Raw genomic sequence first — 19754 nt, forward strand, 5'->3', positions numbered from 1 at the left:
AATTATTAAATAAACAGAGAACAGGAAAAAACAGGCAGCGTTTACATCTGCAGCGGACACGTGCCCCAGCCCTGCGTGCGCACATCTGCGCAGCGTCCCAGGGGCCTCCTGAGGGCGTGTGAGAGTCGGCCGCAGGCTTGGCGGGGTGCCGAGGGTCCCCAGCTCGTTGTGCTTGGCCAGAGACGGGAGCCCAGAGAGGCAGCACAGCGATCCTGACCTCGCGCCCCCACCAGAGCGGGCAGGGCGCTTGGAATGCCTGCTGAGCAGACCACTGGGACGTCCCCCAGGGGTGGCCCAGGCAGCTGACAGCGAGGGGTAGCCAGCATAGCGTGTCACCTCGGAACAGGGCTTGGGCTGCCGCCGGACTCCGCAGGACGGCCTTATGCACTGAGCTGGTGCACTGAGCGGGGAAGCGGCCCTGCCCGGCTCTGGGCCGTCCGGGAACCGCGTGCTGGTTTTGGTCCCCGCGCTGCTCTGTGCAGAGCATCCCTTCCATTCGGGTCTGTTGAGTTCTCTTGAGCTACGCTATTGTGCATCCGTGATTCCAGTCTTAGTTCCGTTTCCATTTCGACCTGGTCACAGGGAACACCCCGCCCTGGGAGACAGAGCGCCGGGAGCGGGACTGGGAAACACACTGGCGGTTTAAGCCTGACGGGTTCACGCGTGTATTCCCTTAACACGGTAGGTGGGGAGGCGTTGCGTCTGTCCGGGCACCGTCAGGAGACAGAAATCACACCAGCTACTCGAACAGAGACAGTTTGAAGATGTTTTTCGCTAATAAAAGTCGGTACGGGGGAGGCTGAGGAGTCGGGAATCGCACGTGTGGGCAGCGGTGTCCAGCTCTGTGGACCAGGGACAGTGGGCAAGGAGGGACCTGGGAGCTGGAAGAGGAGACCTCGCCCCCGAGCCTGAGGCGCAGCCCTGGCCGGAGAGCCTCGCCTGCCCCGGGGCACACACCGGCGGACGCGTCAACACAGGCCGTGGCGAGGCTGGTCTGAGAAGCAGCCTGCCCGCTGTCTGAGCAGCTCTGCAGGGGGCGCGCGAGGAGCAGAACTGGGCCACAGAACCTCCCACCAGGTGGCCGCGAGTCCCCAGCGAGCGCCTGCAGCTGGAGCTAACTGGTCCCCGGGAAGCAGCGCTCGGGTGGCAGAGTGAGCGCCGCCCGCTCCCCGCACTCTGCTGTGGGGCAGCTCGGACGACCCCAGCCCTCCCCGGGAGAGAGGCCCTGGCGCGCCCTTGCTCTGTGTGTGCCCGCGCCTCGCCTGTCTCTGCAGCATCCTCGTGCACAAAGCCTAATGCGCCACCAGCTGGCAAAGGAGAGGTGTTTCCAGGGCGCAGTTGCGGCGTCTCGAAGCAGGTAACTGACCGCTGGCAGAGGCGAACTCCACCTGAATCCCTGAATCTCCAGTGTCTCTCCATCTCGGCGGCTACCCGGGATCTGCTCGTCAGCGTTAGCCGAGCACACGGGCTGCTCAAGGAGAAGGGCTCAGAGGTGCTGCCGCAGGCCGGGTGTCGCTCCCTGACTCGCTCGAGTGTGGTGCGTCTATGTGCGTGTTTACGGAGGGGCCAAGTGACGTCATGTTCTTAGCAACAGGCTTCCGCTCAGCATCTGGGCAAGCACAAGCACGACCCTGGCTTCTTGCTCACCGTGTGCTTTCCAGTCCAGGAGCAGGTAGCTGAAGCAATTCATTCATGCCTGGCGCAGGTCACACCCGGTCAACGCAGGTCAACTCAGGTCACGGCAGATGACGCGAACAGCTGTGAGGATGAGCATCTTCTACAAAGCCCAAGAAGCAAACCGTAGCGTTGGCCCTTCCTTAAGAGAGCCGCGTCCTTCCCAGCCTGCCCACCTACTCCGTATTTACTTTGGAGAGGGGAATTTGTTATTCCGGAAAGGTCTGAAGATCCTTTCCGTGAGAAACGGAATGCATGATGCGAGACGTGGGCAGGGCGGGGTACGCGTGGGGAGGTGGGGGGGGTTCCACGATCCGAACATTTGCAGACCCCACGGACCCTCTCGCTCCCCAGCTCCTGCCGCCAAAACTCAGCCCTGTGCGTTTGCACCGGTGAATTTTGGGGAACTGTGGGTCTCTTCGTCCCTATTAGTGTTGAAGGTGAGGTCTCAGGCCGTCTGTGATCCTTGCCGTGAGGTGCGGTTTTCTTCTGCCAAGAAGGACTTTGCGAGGGGGTCAGCTGCCTTTGGTCTCTTGTTGCTGTCAAAAGATCAGCTCTTTGTCTAATTGGTGTTTTTTTTTTTTTTTTTTTTTTTTTGAGACAGGGACTCACTGTGTAGCCCAGGCTGGAGTGCCGTGATGTCAGCCTAGCTCACTGCAGCCTCTCACTCCTGGGCTCAAGTGATCCTCCCACCTCGGCCTCCCAAAGTGCTGGGATCACGGACACGGGCCACCGTGCTCGGCCTCAGCTGCCCTGCGATGCCCTCTGTTGACCTTGTCCAGCAGGGTTCCTCAGCTGCAGCACTGCTGGCACTGGGGCTGGCCGGTTCTCTGCTGCGCAGGCTGCCTGTGATTACGGGGTGCGTAGCAGCACCCCAGCCTCTGCCCACTCGCATCCCTCTGTTTATGACGAGGACAGGTTATCTCCGGGCATTGCCAAATGTCTCGGGAATCGGAGGGTGCCCAGATCATCCCTGGTTGGGAACTGCTGAGCTAAACCCAAGTACGTGGGACCTTGAGCAGGACTTCGGTGAGCCTGGGATCTTAGGGCAATTTCCAGACCAGCCGGATGTCACAAGCAAAAACAGTAGGCAATCAGAGTGGAGTCACAGCACTGAGCTTCAGGTTTCAAAAAAGGAAGATGTCGTCCCTGCGTCTATAACCTAGAAATCTCCGAACTCCGCAGGACTCCGGCCTGGGGTCTGAAAGCCCACCCAGCGGCCCAGATGGCAGCAGCCAACAGCGCACTCCGTCTGCACACCTGGGCTGCAGGTGGCCCCGGCCTTACTCAGGAAGCCACGGAGCAGAAGGAACGGCGTGGCTGGAACCCAGCTCGTAGTTTGTGACTGTGTACGTGGGTTTGGGGACAATAAGGTAACATAAAGGCGTTGGAGACCACAGGGTTTTTCCCAGAAAGGCCTGCGGGTGTGTTGTGGGGGCAGCCACGGCAGCCACGCCCACCGTGCGTGCGTGCGGGAGCCCACAGTGCTGCGGCCCCCGGGAGAGACCACGCGGAAGCTCCCGCTCGCCGTGCTCAGAGAGCTCGCGCAAACAACCCGGGAGGGCGCGGCCTTTCAGCGCAGAGGCCGAGAGGACTTTTTCCTTGACTCTCCCCTCTCGTGGCCACGAGCTCATCCCTCAGGTCACGCTGTGGAGTGACGGCCTCGAGGAGGCCTGGAGTCGGCGCTGCGGCCACCCCCAGGGCCTCTCGCGGAGGCCGGGCCTCCCTCGCAAGAGCTGGTGACAGTTCCGTGATAATTGCCCGGCAACTCGTCCGTCTTTCCCGATGGATCCGGCCGATCTCGGTCCCAGTGCTGCCCCACACTGCTCGGGCCAGCACGCGGCAGCCTTCAGCCCGAGCACTGCGTCTGTCCACAGAGCGCACGTGGGCTGCAATGCCGGAAAGATCTAGGCATTTCTACGCTAAACGAGTTGTGCTGATTTCCTGCCCCCTTTGAGCCTCAGTTTCCTTATCTGAGAAATGCGGATAATGAACCCATTTCTTAGAGTTGGAATGAAGAGGAAACGAATTGAAACAGTGTATGTAAAATACCTGGCGTGATTCCTGACACGTGGTCATACCGTGTGCAGTCGGCACCCCGAAAATACCACGTCCTTTCCATCCTCCCTTATCACCTTGTGCCACTTCCAAAGCAAGCTGGTTAATTGACTTTTTTCCCTTTGCAGACGTTAAAGATTTTTATTCTGGAATCTCGTATCTGTGATTAATAGAGTCAGGTACCCCCAGATGCACACAGAGAGCTGATCTTCCTCCAGTCCTCGTCCCCGACACCCACCCCGTCTCTGGCTGTCCCTGGGTGGGGACCGATGGCAGAACGCGCACTCGTTTCCTTACAAGTCTCTGCACCCAGAAGCCTCCAGTGCAAGGAGAGAGAAGTTTGTGAAATGTCCGTGTTCTCGCTTCCTGCCCCCGGCTCCCTCCCCGCCCTCCCTCATTGCTTCGGCAAACACTCCCCGAAGCCACCTGCGTGCCACCCTCAGTGCGGCCTGGGAGGGGTGTGGACACACCCCGGCCTTCAGAGACACGCTGGAGTAAGTCAGTGTCGTGCGACAGGCCCCGGCAGCGAGGGAGGGAGGCACACGCGGTCACACGCGATTCGGGCCTGGAACGCGCGGAATCCGCCAGCACAGAGGAGAGGCGTGTGTGTGAGGAGAGAACACGCGGCAGCACGGAGCTGGATTGTGTGGCCCTCTGGGGGACGTTCGGGTATTGTCACGTGACCAGGGCAGGGGTTACAGTGACACGCCGCTGGAGACAAGGCTGCAAGATAAAAGCGGATCACAGAGGGTCTTCGTGCGGACTCTGAAGAACACGGGCCTCACGGACGTGGCCAACAGCGCCGTCTGTCTGCAAGCAGCGGACGCGTGTCTGAGAAGGATGGCCCCAGTAGCCGCGTGGCTTTGGGGGCGGCGTGAGGAGGGAGGAAGGGAGATGACAGAGTCCGTGAGGAGGGGAGGGGGTCCCTGCGGACACGGTGTTTGCACAGCCGTCGTACGGCTCGGACGTGTCACCGAGGCCGGGCGAGTGCAGCCGAAGCTACGGAGAGAGGCCGGAACTGTAAATCCAGACACTTGAGCTGTTCCCGCCCCACCGCCCAGCATGGCCGGCGTCCGTGATAGCTCAAGTGCACGCGCTGCTCCAGCCCTCGCCGCCCCGTGGGTCAAGGCGCCGTCCTCTCTCGCAGGGTCCTGCAGCAGCCCCTTCCCAACCTGCCACCTTCCCTCCGCCCTCGCCACACCCACCGGCGGTGACCTTCCTGCGGTGACCTTCCTGCGGGTGCGGGTCTGTGTGCCACACCCCTGCTGGAAACCCTCTCTGGTTCTCTGTCACCCTCAAAATCCGTCCCCGGATGGCGGGAACCTGGCCCCTGGCTCACGCTCCAGCCCCCCTCACCTGCCTGGTCACACTCGCTCCCTCACCCGTCCCGAGCCTCCTGCGGGTGCCCGGAGGCGCCAGGCACCTTCCACTGCCGGGCTCAGAGCGGACTGACGCTGCTGTCTAGAATCCCCGCCAGCCCCCTCCAGGCCCTGCGCGGGTCAGCTGCTGATCTCCCTCTGGTCTCCTCCGAGAGCTCTGAGAGGCCTTTTCCACCTCCCGCTACTGAGGTCCCTGCCCCTCCTAAGAGTTTCTGTCCCGGCTCTGCTCTGCCCTGTCGCGGCAGCTCTGCGCTGCGCGGAACTGCTGCCGCCGCCTCCCCGCCAGCCACGCCGTCGGGACAGAAGCCGGCTTGGGTTCCAGTGTCCGTCCGGAGCCAGCCCGGAGCCGGTGTCGGCAGGAGCTCGAAAATGTTTGCCAAGTTGAACAAACGAATGAGTCAGTCGTGAAAACAGAAGCGCTTATTCCCATCTCGGCCTTTAGGAGAGGGGAGGCCTGACTCAGAGCCCTGCTTGCGGCACGTGTCAAGACAGCGACCCCCAAACTTTCTGGCACCGGGGACCGATTTCACGGAAGGCGATTTTTCCAGGGACGGAGAGGGGGAGGCGGAGCTCAGGTGTGATGCCAGCGAGGGGGCGGCTGCAAATACAGATGAAGCTGCACTCGCTTGCCCGCTGCTCAGCCCGTCCTGTGCGCCCGGTCCTGAGTTTCATGGAAGACACTTTGGACAGGGGTGGGGAGGCAGGGGAGGTAGAGCTCAGGCGGCGATTCTCGATTCTCCGCCCGGTTCTGACAGGCCACTGACTGGCACCAGGTTGCGGCCGGGTTGGGGACGCAGTGTTAAGGGGCAGAGATGTAAGTAAGGACCAGGGAGCGCCTGAGAAGGAGGGGTCCAAGAGGAGCGGCGCCAACACCTCGTGCAGCCCAGCAGTCGGGACGCCTTCAGACGGAAGGACAGAGGGTGAATGCCCGAGAGACGGGGAGGACGGAGCCCTGCGTGCCTGCGGGCTGGGCTTGGCAGGGCAGAGCCGGCCACAGCGCGGCCGCACGCGGAGGAGGGCGGGAGACGCGGAGACGCTGCGTGGTGGCTCGAGCAGGCAGCTGGCACAGGGAGGGGAGGCAGCCGTGCAGCTGGGGCGGGAAAGGGCTGGGGACGTTGGTTTGCGACAGGCAGCCCCCCGGGACATCGGAGCAGAGTCCTGGAGCGAGCCTGCGTGGCAGCCATCTCCCCCGAACGCGGCAGGGCCTCCCCCAGCCTGCCGCGCCCTCCTCCGGCAGAGGTAGCTGTGACCGCCCCCCACCCAGCAACGGCGACCAGCTCGTGCTCAGCTCTGCAGACTCCGGAATGGGGCGGTATCGGTGGGACCCCCTCACGGGGGGGCAGGTGCTGTTGCTCATTCGATTTTGCCACGATGTGAGCCAGCCTCAGCCAGGCCTAGAGTTTCAGATTCCCAGATCCGGCCAGTGGGCACGATCCTTGGAGCCAGGCGCGAGCTTATTGGGAAGAGGCATTTCAGATGGCGGGCGTGTGTGCCTTACAGCGGAGCCCTGCGTGCACCGTGGATTGACGCTGCTGTCGTGCCCAGGTGCGCGTTGCGCCTGCCCTGGTTTTGCGGAAACCTTCGCCAGCCGTCGCCGGCGCACAGAGCTCGAGCAGCACCGAGCAAAGCACTGCGGCAGCTCGTGTGTTTTGTCAAAGCCCTTGATGTCTCAGGCGGCGTTTGTGGGTGGGTGGACACGCGTGTGTGTGCGTGTGCATGCGTGTGTGAGAGAGAGGGACAGGCAGAGGGAGAGAAAGCCGAGAGTTCCTTCTCCCTGAACACTTTCCAACCTCATCTCAGGTCTCCCCAGCGCGCAGCTGCGTGGGCTGGGGCGGAGGCCTCCCGTGGTCAGCGTGGCTGCTGGGAAAAGTGAGGCGGCAAGATGGCCCGTCCTGCCACCCACAGCTGGACAGCACTGTCCCCAGAGTGTTAATGGTTTGAGATAAGAAAAAAGTTGTAAGGTTTTCAACGTGCCTAATGACATCCTCTTTGAAGGGTGTTTCTTCTTAAGCCGCCTCTTTGTTTAAATCTCAAAAATGTTTTCAACAAAATTCTGCTCGTTTTTCCTATTTTTGTTTTTCCTTTGGGTATATTTTTGTAAACTCTAGATGGAAGGAAAATGGCTCTCATTTATAAGTTAATTTACTGATTTAACTGGCGGAGGAAACTTACCTTCTTGTGTGACCAAATTCCTTCCCTGTGAAACAGGCTGGTGCTGAGGAGCCCTGTGCCCACCAGCCGGCCTGCAGGGGTGTGATCGTGGCCCTGTACGAGGACCGCGTAAAGGCCACGTGTGGCTTCGCTGAGTTGCTCAAAGGGCAGAGCGTGGGGCTGGTGGCCCTCAGGGGACTGCTGAGGGGAAGCTCTTCCTTTGGCGGGGCCGACACCGTTCCGGAGCAGCCGTGGGCCGGCAGTCAGGAGCGGCAGCGCCCGCGCGGCCCGGGGAGGGCCTCTCCCAGCCCAGGCCCTGGCTCCCACAGGCAGTTTCCATGAGTGGGCACCAAGGGCACGGGAGCCTTAGGGCTCAAAGCACCGGTCACCTGGCAGTGACCAGGGAGAGCCGCCCTCGCGGCCGAGGCCCCCGTGTCTGTCGTATCCACTCGGCCTCTTACTCTGGGTCACGTGTGCTGCCAGCACCGGCTGGAATGTGCCTTTCAGAGACGCGGGCCCTCCGAGCTGCAGAGGTTCTTAGGTCTCACGGGAGGGACCGCGGGACGGCTTTTAAAGGACGTGTCCTGTGCATCGGATCTTTCAGCTGAAAGCGGACAGAGTGGCGGGCAGTTCCAGGGGCGGCCCTCGGAAGTCTGGTCGCAGTGGCAGAGCCAGCACCACGGCCAGCAGAGCGGTGAGCAGCACTCCCACCAGCAGCCCGGTCAGACTGAGGTGTTCCAGGTAAATCGGGCGAGCACCGCCTCCTCGTAGGTACCGGCGCCTTCTCTCTGCTTCCTTTCCCCCTCGCTCAGCGGCCCGGTGGCCATCGTGAGTCCCGGCCCCGCCTGGGCTGGAGGGGTCCGGGGGTGGAAGGTCCCAGCCTGCCCGGCCGGAAACCTCAGGGGCATGCGGGAGGGTGCGGGGGCCGGGCCTTGGCCGAGGCCCACAGAGCGGGTGCTGCAGTGGGAGACTTCGCTGCCCCAGGCCCCGGAGCTGCCCAGGAGAGACGCAAAAGCCCAAAGGCCGAAGGGGGCCTCTCCTAAGACCGGCAGCACCCCGGGCCTTGGTGCCTCCCCCCGGCCCACCCTCCTCCTCCCCACCCTGGTGCCAGCCCTGCCCCGGCTTAGCTCTGCTCTGCGGTTAAGTCAGGGCATCCCTGACCCAGGGTTACCTGGCGCCTCGCACCTCTCTGTTACCTGAGACATTCCCGGCCCACGCCTCGTGCCCAGGGCAGACCGTGCGGCTGGAACGGGTACCGTGACAGCCCCCCAGAGCAGGGCTCTGCCCCTTTTGGGTTTCCTGGGCTTGCCCGGAAGGCTCCAAATGGGGATACAGGCCCATTAACCACCACTCACCGGAGGGCTCGGCCTATCCCCAGGCCCTTGTAACGGGAGCCTAGGCACCCCCATGGTGCCCCAGGTCTGCGCTGCTAAGCAGGGATGGGGCGGGAACCAGGTCGCGGGACGGCTCTAATTCCCCTCCTCACTCACCCACCCTCATCCCAAGCTCCTCCCCACCAGGCCAGGCCACCACGTCTTCACAGACAAAGGTCTAGAACCCAGATGTCAGTCAGGCTCCCACGGGGCAGCCTTCCTTCAACTGCACGGGGAAGCCCCACCCACGCCCAAGCCTGACCCAGCCTCCTCCTGCCGAAAGGCTCTGTTCTTGGCCTGTTCTCGGGCCGCACGGCAGCCCCGTAAGGTAGCATTTGCTGACGTGGTCTCCATGGTCACGATGCTACAGAGAATTCCTGGCCAGATAGGCTTAGGAAACTCTGGTTAGACAAAGTTATTCAGTTTCTTTATTGCAGGACTTATCAGAGCTTTTACTATACCAGTGAGGCCTAGATTTCTAGGAGGAGGCAAAGGTTGCCTTGTTTCCCAAACTTAACTGTCCACGGAATTCTTTTCTCATAGAGTATTACCTGGGATGAGAACTCAACAGAACACACGTTGGGAAATTTGCCATAAGAAATTGAAACGTTGCTACCCCCATTTTCTGGGTGGATTGTCTGAGGGCCAGAGAACTTGGAGGACTTGTTAAAACTGAAGTCCAGCCATTCGGGGATTTGGCCCTGCCCTAAGATACAGGCTGAAGATGAGCCACCCGGGCCCCCACACACATCCTCCGTTCCACGTTGCGTTTTACCTGTCTGCTGTGTGCACCTGGCTTGGTGGGAGGCTGGGCCCTCCCCGCCAGTGGGGCTCCGGTCCGCCCTGTGTCCCTGGTTTGGGTAGACACAGCCTGTGCCCTGACATTGTTGACTGCCGGCCCGACAGCTTCCCCGGGAGAACTGGTTCCCAGGGCCTCAAGCTCGAGGACCCTGCGGGGCATCCCACGGAAGGCCAGGGGTACCCCGGGGCCGCCCCGTGAGAGATGGTGCGAGGATGAGTGGCAGGTGGGCTCCTGGGATGTGTCCCCTGCACCAGCGAACACGCTGACTGCCCGGCTTTCTCTTCCTCCCCCCGCAGGACATGCTGCCCATGCCGGGAGACCCGACCCAGGGGGCCGGCAACTATAACATCGAGGACTTCGCCGACCTGGGCATGTTCCCACCGTTCTCCGAGTAGCCGCGGGCAGAGCGAGGCCCCCGCTGCGCCGCGCCACCCCTGCTCTGACGTCGCTGCCCCTGCGGACGGGGCCCGCCCCCGCCCTGCTCGTCCTGCCGCAGGACCCCCCACCAGAAGCCACCCTCCCGCCACGTCCCCGGGCGCCGCATTGCCCTGCTCCCACCCGCAGCCGCGGCCGCTGGGCCACTGACCAGGGCCCTGGGGATCGGTTGTATTTATTGTATTTTTTGTGTGTGTGCTCAGGGGGTGAGCCTACTGGGTCCTTAAATTTGGTTGTGAATAATCTCTTAGTGGACAATTTACCCTCATAAAAAGTTCGTTTCATGCCCAGAGAGACGCAGCAGCAGCAGCAGCAGGAGCAGGCGCCCGGGACGCTGCAGGCGGATTCCTCTTGCTCTTCACTTCTCCCGGTGGGAGGGGCCGGGGTGGGCTTGGGAAACAGGCAGGCAGGACGCGCGGGACACGGCTGCCCCGGCTCCACCGACGTCTGCACGCGCCCGCCGTGCGTGGGACGGACGTGCTTTGTGCGGTGCGCCACGAACGCTCTGTCCTGGCGGGTGTGCTGTGCCTCGTGTTTGTCGCGTGTGGCCAGGGTGAGCGTCTGGAACCCAGCATGCACGGTCAGCCGCGCAGCCCTGTCCCCAGGCCCGGCAGCACCCCCGTAACGGAGCACGCTCGGCCCAGGGGCTGGGAGCTCGGCCGGCACTTAGGGTCACCAGGAGTCACAGCTGGGGACGTGCTCACTTTGCTAGGTCAGTTCTCCGGTCCAAGCCCCAGTGCGGATTCGGGCCCTTCCTCTTAGAGGAGCCGGCCCGTCCTGCCCGGGAGCCCGGTGGTGCCCCCTTTCCGACGTGGGTCTGAGCGGCTCTGTTGTTTGTTTGCGTGTTAGCGTCTCGTCTTCGCTCCACTGGCGAGCGGAGGCCCTGTGACCCCCAGCCCCGCACACCCTGAGGTCACCGAGGCCTGGGCCCTCTGTGCAGGGGTGGGTGGCAGGGGCAGGGCGCCCAGGCCCTCCCGTCCTGTGCCACGCTCGGCTCGGCGGCTCTGGAGGCGGCACTCCGGCATCCCGGGGACCCGCTGCTCAGCGCTGCCGGGAGCTTTACCTGCAGAAGTCGACAGTGCTCGGTGGATGCCCAGGGCTGGTGGCCACCTCCGCGCCATCCTGGTCCCCAGACTCTAACGTGACCCTGACTCTGCAGTTTCTAGAGCGGCTTTTAAGCCTCTGTGTGGCGATTGAGCCCCAAGTGTAGACACACGTGGTGCGCGCTCCAGCCGCAAAGTGACGCTTTCTTGCTTCTGGGGACAAGGCGGGTGGCCAAAACCGCGCACATTCTCAAGCGGCAGCCCAGAATGGGGCTCCCTCTGCGTCCCCGCCCCTGGGCCACCTCTGCCTCCAGCAGCCTCGAGCTTGCCCTAGGCCATGGGTATAATTATTTCCAAAAAACAAAAGGCACAAAAATAGCTTTCCGATCAAGAAGTATTTCTCGGTGACGTGAAAACAGACTCTTCGCGGCTTTAGCTTGTGAGGTCTTGCGTTTGTTTTTGCCTCGTGTTTCTGGAGGGCTGTCGGGGCTCCTCCTGCATGCCAAGGCGAACCCCTGGGTGGTGCGCCTGCCCCGCCTGGGCTGTGCTGGGCACCGAGGGAGGCAGCAGAGACAGGCGAGGAGCTTTGCTCCAACATCCTGCCTTCCGAGTCCTCACCTGGAGGGTCAGGGAGCCCCGGCCCTGCCTCCTTCCCGCCCAGGCGTCGCGGGGAGTCTGGGGATAGTCTGGTCAGCGTTGTCTTCTCCACGCCCCACTCCGCTTCGGGGACTCTCGTGAGTCCTAGGAGCTGCCACTGGGACCGTAGTCAGGGGAGACGGAGGAGGAGGAGGCCAGGGCTGGGAGGATCCATGCCGAGGGATTCTCCCACCAAAGGTTTTTGAGACAAACTGGAGTGAGGATTAAAGCCCCGGAGGGTTTAATTATCCGAGTTTACAAAGGACCCTCCCGGGCCGGTGCTGCCCAGCCCAGGAGGCCAGAGCGCGCCTGCTCCGCGCCCTGCAGCCAGACGCTCGCAGGCTGAGCAAGCAGAAGGCTTTGCCCAGGCGAGGGCCACGTGGTGGTGCCGGAGCCCTGGCAAGGACGTGGATGCAGCCACGGTGAGGCTCCACCAAAGCCCGGTCAGTGACTGTGACGGTGGCCACGGATGGTTCTGGAACATGCCGCTGGTATGTCACTCCCCGCGCTTTTGGTTTTCGTTTTGGCTTCAGGGGATGAGAGCGCCGTCACGAACAGCCACATTGTGCTCCACTTTCCAACACTGCAGGGTCAGCCCTTTGTCGTTGCACGAGTAGGGCGCACTGCAGGCAGCGGGGGTCCTGGCCGCCCGTGGACCTCAGCCCTGGGGCTTTAACCCTCCAGGGGATAAGGCGCTGTGTGTTTCCAGATTGGCCGCGCTGGCACGTGTCACGCTCCTGCTGGCGTCGGCCAGGAGAGGAGGCTGTCCCCAGGGAATGAACGGCGGGCTCTTCCCCGCCCCCGGCCTCACGCTGGGCGGCCCCTGAGCTGTGGCGGCGTCGCGAACACTCGCTTCTCCGAGCCCGCCTGCCCTGCGACGCCTCTGACCCGCCGCGCAGACAGGGCAAGCCCGTGGCCCCACAGCCGCAGCCAGTGACCAGCCAGGGCGGAAGCCCCCGCGTTACCAGACGGTACGGGCTCCGTCTCGGCCGCCGTGTCCCCGCTTGTCAGGAGTCACTGCCCCCAGAGCCCAGTCCTAAGGAGCCGCGAGTCCACCGTCTCCCCGACTGCCTGGAGTCCGGGGCACCCTGAAGAGGCACCGCAGGGCGGCGTGGGCACGCTGTCACAGAGGCTCCTGGGGCGCGGCCACGAGATGGAGGCCGCAGGCCGTGCGGGGCCAGGGCCGCCGGCTCCAGCCACACGCTCGGTTTCCTCTAAAAAAGAAAAACAGATTTCACGAGCAGGCTTCTGTGGGCAGCGTGAGCACTTAATCATTCCTCTTTAACCTTGCTTCGTGTGGATGTGAATGTGCTGTGGCTGAAGCATTTGTATTTCCGGAATGTTCTCTGTGACTAACAGTTACTAAGTCAGTCGTGTACATGTGTAACTAATGTGACTGCCTTTTAAAATTTCATTACAATAAAAGTGACTTTGCTCTGAACAGGGAGTGGCCCAGGCCAACTTTGTAATCGGACCGTTCGCGGAAACTCCCCCTTGCAGTTCGGGTGTGTCCCGTGTGACACCCGTTCCTAGGGGCTGTGACGTCACAGTCGGTAAAGGAGGTGGAGTGTATGTAGCCAAAGAGGGACCTCTGGGGGGGTTTAGCCCCTTAGGTTGGAAGAGGAAACTAGCAGTGCTTAACTGTGTCAGGCAAGGCTCTCTAGAAGCTTCTTTGCAAATGCTTTTCCTGTTAGTCAGGGTAGATCTATGGTATGTGGTTACTATTCCTGGTTTACAGATGTGAAACTGAGACTCAGAGAAGTTAAGTGACTTATCCAAGAACACACAGGAAGGAAATGGCAGAACCAGGATTTGGTCGCAGGTCCCAGTCCAAAACCCTGTATATATTGTCCTCTTCAAACTCTCTTATTATTTTTTTAAATCCTCACAAAATTAAGTTTATGTTTTAATACGCTTAAGCCTCTAGAAAATACAGTTGACTCTTGAACAACACAGGTTTGAACTGTGAGGGTCACTTATACGTGGATTTTCTTCCGCCCCTGCCTCTCCAGAGACAGACCAACCCCTCCTCTTCCTCCTCCTCAGCCTACGTAGCGTGAAGACGATGATGAAGACCTTTGTGATGATCCACTTCCCCTAAATGAATAGTAAATGTATTTTCTCTTCCTTATGACTTTCTTAGTAGCGTTTTCTTTTCTCTAGCTGACTATTGTGAGAATACAGTACATAACACATATACAAAGTGCGTGTTAATCCATTGTTTGTTACTGGTTAGGCCTCTGGTCAACAGAAGGCTATCAGTAGTTAGGTTTGGGGAAGTCAGAAGTGATACTGAAGTCAGAAGTGGATTTTCAACTGTGTGAGGATTCTAGCAAAACAGTGCGCTGAAATCACTCGACTCTTTTCCATCAGCACCCAGCATTGCTGTTTTTACAGCTTTATTGACTATTGTTGACATAAAATAAACCGCACATATTCACAGAACACAGGGAGAAAGTTTGTGACCCCGAGTTAAACCCGGACTCCTTAGACCCTACACCAAAAGCACGATCCACCAAAGCGTAAATTCACAAAATGGACTTCATAAAAATTAACCACGTTTGCTTTCGAAAGACACTATTAAAAGAAAAAAAATAAGCCACTGACTGAGAGAAAACATTCAGAAATTGTATCTCTGACAAAGAACTTGTATCTAGAATATGTAAAGATCTCTTACAACTTAAGACGAACAACTCAGTGCAAAACAGGCAAAAGACTTGAAGAGGCGTGTCACCCAGAAGACAGACAGACGGCAAACGAGCACATGGGAAATGGTTGCGTCGTCAAGGAAACACAAACTCAGGGCACAGCGAGACACCGCTCTAATATTTGACTGAAATTTAAAAGGCAAGTGTTGTCCAGGAAGTTGAGCAGCTAGAACCGTCAAACAGGTGAAATGGGATTTGCCGTCCCTCTGAAGGAAGCACCCGCCCACCATGCCACCTGGCTTTCCCATACCTAGGTATTTATTTGCCCAGGAGAGATGGAGACCTACCTCCACACAGAGACGTCAGTTGGAATATTCGTTGCAGCTTTATGTGTAATAGCCAAGAACCAAAGACAACCTAAATGTCCATCAACAGGTGCATGAACAGTGAACAGACGAATTGTGGTATTATCCATCCTCACTATGGAACGCTCCTCTGCAATAAAACGAAACAACACACTGATGACAGCAACAACAGACAGAGCTCAGGAACAATGCAAGAGCAAAGGAAGCGGGGCAGGGACGTGCAGTGTGACTGCACTTACGTGAGACTCTGGGTGAGACACACCCGCTCCGTGGGGGAGACGCAGACCAGGGGCTGGGCGGGGGTTGGGGATGGGCCGGGGGAGGGGCACAGAGGAAGTCTCCAGACGATGGGAAAGTTCTGTCCCGTGCTTGTGGGATAGTCACAAAGGTGTGTGCACGTGACAAAACTCACAACGTCTACGTAAGGCGGGTGCATTAAATTATATGGCACACAGTTGCATCTAAATAAAGTTGATGTTAAAATAATCACAGCAGAATTTCTTGTGGAATTTGTGGTCCCAAATTTCCTACGAAAGAAAAAGGAAAAATAATAGCCAATAAATTTTGTTGAATAAATGTAAAAAAGAAGAGAAAGAAGGAAGATGAGGAAGGAAAAGAGGAAAAAGAAAGGCATTCGTCTGACCACAGAGGGAGCTTTACAATTGAAAGTGCGGGGCTGACACAGAGACGGAAAACCAGACAACAGACACAGCAAAGCCCCTGCAAATCACGCCCGCTGGGCACCGGGCTGTTTGGAAGAGTCGGCCTTGCAAATCACGGAGCTCAGGCAGAGTAGACGGCTCCGGAGGTGGTGGGGGGTGGGGGGGTGAAGCACGTAGGAAAATCAACAATTAGATCCTCATCTGTCGCCCTGTTAAAGAATACTCCACACAGACGAAGACATCTCAATGCTAAAAGCAATGTATGTACAACATTTAGGAAAAAAGTCTAGGAGAATACATTCATAGACCAAGTCAGGGAAGGATTTCTTAAACCAGGCACAAAGGTAACAAACCATGAAGTAAAATATTAGCAAGTCTGAACTCAATAAAAAGAACTCAGCCCCCCAAAATGTCAAAGTCAATTAAGTGACAAAAAATATTTGCAACTTAGATACCCAAGAGAGTCATGTTCAGAATAGAGGAAGGATTCCTAAAAGTCAATAAAAGAAATACAAACTCAGCAGATAAATTTTCAAAGGGTTCGAATTGTCAATTCATAGGAACTCAAAAGGTATTAAATATATTAGAAGCAGCTGAACTCGCCTATAAGTGCGATGCAAAATTAAAACAAAATAACTGCTCGTGTCACTCAGATGTACTCAGTCTGGTAACACAGTTGCCATTGAGGGCGTGAGAAGACAGGGACTCCTTGCCAGCCAGTGGGAGACAGCACGCTCGCTCTGGGAACACGCTGTTCGTCAGAGCCGGTTTTCCAGGAGCATGCTGGAAACATCCAGAAAGGTCAAAGATGCGCAAACCCGTGACCACGGTTCTGATTCCTAGTGTCTATTAACTTCCCGCACACACACAGGCAGACAGATAAAAGCATGCTCACTGCTCCGTTTGCAGTGGTGAAGAAGTGGAACATAATCTATCCTCGAGCAGAGAAAGGAGTAACTGCCATTGAGTCACACAAAGGAATATATCACAGCACGTAAACGGCTTTATTGCACGTGCAAAAGTTCCAAAAATATGACGCTGGAGTTAAATGCTACGCACATTCTTATAACTCAAGGCATTAACATATTTTGTGAATAAATAGAGAAGTAGTAAAAGAAAGTACAGGAAAAAAAATTCCATGGCCTGAAAAATACAGCCCTGGTAACGGCTCTCCTCAGAGAAGGAAGGGGCGGAGCGGCTGCAGGGACGAGCTCCTGGGAGCAGATCGGGAAGAGAGGAGAGAGGAAGGAGGGTGTGGACGGAGCAGGGAGAAGAGGAGCATCTGAGCCACGTTCAACGGCGTCTCCTCTCGGTGACGGGCGCAGAACCCTGTCACTCCTGCCTCAGATGCGCTGCGCGATGGGAATGTTTAACAATTAAACATAAATCAGAAAGCAGATAATCTCACATGCAAACTGGAGTGACAATGACGTGACATTTATCACCCGAATGGATTGGCAAAAGCGAGAATGCATGTGAAAGGATTTTCTTAGTTATTTTCAGAAGAAAGAGACATTTTTACAACTTAATTTGAAAGTATGTGACAATGTCTCCTACATTAACACCTGTATCTTTGGCTCGGCTGTCCAACTGCTGGAGGCCCATCCGCTGAAATGACGGGCCAGAAATTCACAGCGTGCTATCCGAGTGTGCATCGCCACCGCACGCCAGGGCGGAGGAAAACTGTAAATTCAGGCAAAGCCACTGACAGAGAGTGGGTCAGGACATGCGAGAACACACGTGTTGAATGTTACATAGCATTACCTCAGTATGTTAACCAATTAAAGCAATCAGAAAATTATAAATAAAATCAGTGCATGTTGACAAAACAAGCAATACCAAAAGCACGTTGCGAAGGTTCACGTATGAGTGCCTGGCTGTGTATGTACGTACACGTGTACACGTAGAAAATGCACAAAATACCGTGTTCACATTAGACTGTATTCAGAGGGATTGTGGAAGCAGAGAAAGCAAGGAAAAATTAAAATAAATGTGTTAAGTGTAATAACTTCACATTTACATAAATTATGTGTGCATTTACATGTATAAAACATGGAAATATCTTCACTGTGCTGTCAACATGACGGAAGCCGAGGCGGATTTCCCTTCCATCCTCATAACTTTCGATATGACTTGTTTTACAAGGCACATATATTACTTGTAAAATCATAGAAAATAATATAAAGCAAATCGCTGCCAGACGAAGAAGAAAATCAGTGAATCTGGAAATACTTGGGGATCTCAGCGCCCAGGGTGGACACGGAGAGTGCACGTCTGCCATGGCAGGTGGGACCACCTGCGCAGGTGGGGCGGGGGGCGCCCTGCAGGGCCAGCGCGGGCGGAGGAGGATTAAGGGCCAAGCAGTCGCCATGACCTGGGCTGGCGCTTAACCCACAGCCCCTCTTTCATCCTCAAGGTAAGCAGCCAGACAAAAACATACTCCTTACACAGTTGGAGCGATAGTAATTATTTTCCTGACTTTGCCGATGATACACACTCATCATTTGTAAAGTAAAGAGCTTAGAAGCCCATGAAGAATGAGAAGACTGTGTTCCAATCCATTCTCTGACGGTGGATCCAGCGAGGGGGGGGCAGGGGGGCGCCTGCTCGGAATCCAGGGAGGGCCGGGCCCCGGGCAGAGCCAGCGCGCACTCTCGGCCCCTCCCTGGGCTCCGCACCCCCGGTCCCGGTGGTGAGGAGGAAGAGCTGCTCCTGGTCCTCCACCAAGAAGCACAAGGTCGCCCCCGGCAACCGTGGCTTCCCGCTCCTGCAAACCCTCAGCCGCGTTCTCTCGGTGGACACTCGCGGGGTCCCCCACCTGCCACGCCCAGTGCCGGGGCTGAGGCTGCACAGGGAAGACGCCGGCCCGTCCACAGCGAGTGCCCACCCCTAGCAGAGAGAGGCGGACGGGCAGAGTGTGACGTCTGGAGTGTGCTGGGATTTGGGTGGAAGGTCCCTGTCCCACACAAAAGAGGGCGGGGCGGGGGTCCGGGAGGAGTCGCTGTCTCCCGAGGTGGCGGCTGGTGTGACTGAAGCAGCAGGTCCCAGACGGGGCCGGCAGAAGTGGGGTCTGCCCGCGGGGCTCACAGCCCGTGGCTCAGCTCTCGCAGAAATCACTTAGGGTTCCCGGCTCCAAGCCCGAGACCCTGTAAATCATCGGATAGGTGCAGCCTCCCAGCAGGACACCAGACGGAAATGCCCGGGATGTGGCCTGCCCCGCTCCGCGGCCCCAGCCTCCCAGCTGCTGATCTTTCCGCACTTCACGCAGAGTCCCACACACACGCCAAAAACACAGAGAGTGGCCCGGGGGCGAGGGCAGGAGGCAGACATTCCATCACAGGGATTCGTCGCCTGTGACCATTTCTCAGCCACGAGGCTCGTTGGGTGCGGAAACGTGTCCACTCGTTTTTCTCGTAATTCCACACCCTTAAACGGCCCCCGTGTTTTCGTCATGGCCACGTGGAGTTTAAGCTGGGCCACGTCAGGGACGACGCCACACGAGGGCTCCTGGAAACCCCAGTGACCCCTCAGGCTCCCACCACTCCTGAAGGGCGCGGTTCTGAGGGCTCCCTGCGGAGGAGCAGGTGGAGCCGCCTCGTCCCCAACGGGACAGCCAGGCCCCGGGTGCTGCGACGCTGCGGGAGCTTGCAGCTGGCCTGGGGCCGCTTTCCGCAGGCAGAATGAAAGTCCATTCAAGACCAGCAGGCTCTCTTCCCAGCCGTCGGGCCGGGGTGGGCGAGGGACATTGTCCACGCCCGGGTCCTCGCGCAGGGGACAGGCCGGCGCCCCTGAGAGGAGGACAGAGGAAGGGAGAAATGCGTGAGGACACTTTTGGTGACGGCTACCTCAGGTTGTTTGTTCATGGTCCGTGCTCAGCACACTGCACCACACCTGGTGCTCAATTAATGCTCCTTACGTCGTAAGTCATTCGTTTTACACTGGGTCACACCATTGTCCTTCAATTGTCCCTGCCCGCAGTGAGCGCACAGGGACCGACGGCAGCTTCTGAAAGGTCTCCGAACAGGTCTCGGATCCCAGCTCCACGCTGGCTGTGGGCACCGAGCTCGTGGCTTCGTTCCTGTCCCCAGTGGGTGGGAAGGAAGCAGAGAGCTGGCACGGAGACAGAGGTGGCGTTTCATTGTGACAAAACCAGTGCACTCGAGGGGGCGGGGGGTCAAGAGAAAGAGGACGCGGGAAACAGGCATCTGCCCCAGGGCCTGGGGCTTCGCCTCTGGTTTGTCTGCAGGAACCGCCCAGGAAACTGTCCCTGTGTGTTGGGGGTGCAAGGAGCAGGCGGAGGCGGCGTCTCATCTAAACCGAGTCCTCGGTCCGTGGAGGAATCCTAATGAGTGGCAGGGAAGAATTGAACGACAATGAGTAGCCAGACGATTCCTGTCACCCGCGTAGACGACTGCCTGGTGCTGGGGCCATCTGCAGAGAGGTGGCAGGTCTGAGGCCAGCAGCCTGAGGATAAAGAAATGGAAGAGAAGCCGGAGGTCAGGGTGTGTGGCCAGGACCAAGAGGAAAA

At 58.4% G+C, this 19754-nt stretch overlaps 1 protein-coding gene across 1 annotated transcript in view; it reads left to right on the plus strand.

Moving 5' to 3' along the window:
• The window catches only part of ARNT2 (aryl-hydrocarbon receptor nuclear translocator 2), a 141703-nt gene extending 128711 nt beyond the window's left edge, over positions 1-12992 (plus strand). Inside the window, exons 17-18 of the mRNA XM_012660097.1 lie at positions 7867-8003; positions 9734-12992. Coding sequence (XP_012515551.1) covers positions 7867-8003; positions 9734-9832 — 236 coding nt within the window. The 3' untranslated portion in view covers positions 9833-12992. The remainder of the gene's footprint in view (positions 1-7866; positions 8004-9733) is intronic.
• The last annotated feature ends 6762 nt before the right edge of the window (positions 12993-19754 follow it).

This window comes from Propithecus coquereli, unplaced genomic scaffold, assembly GCF_000956105.1.
Source record: "Propithecus coquereli isolate 6110/MARCELLA unplaced genomic scaffold, Pcoq_1.0 Scaffold655, whole genome shotgun sequence".
Classification (NCBI taxonomy): domain Eukaryota; kingdom Metazoa; phylum Chordata; class Mammalia; order Primates; family Indriidae; genus Propithecus; species Propithecus coquereli.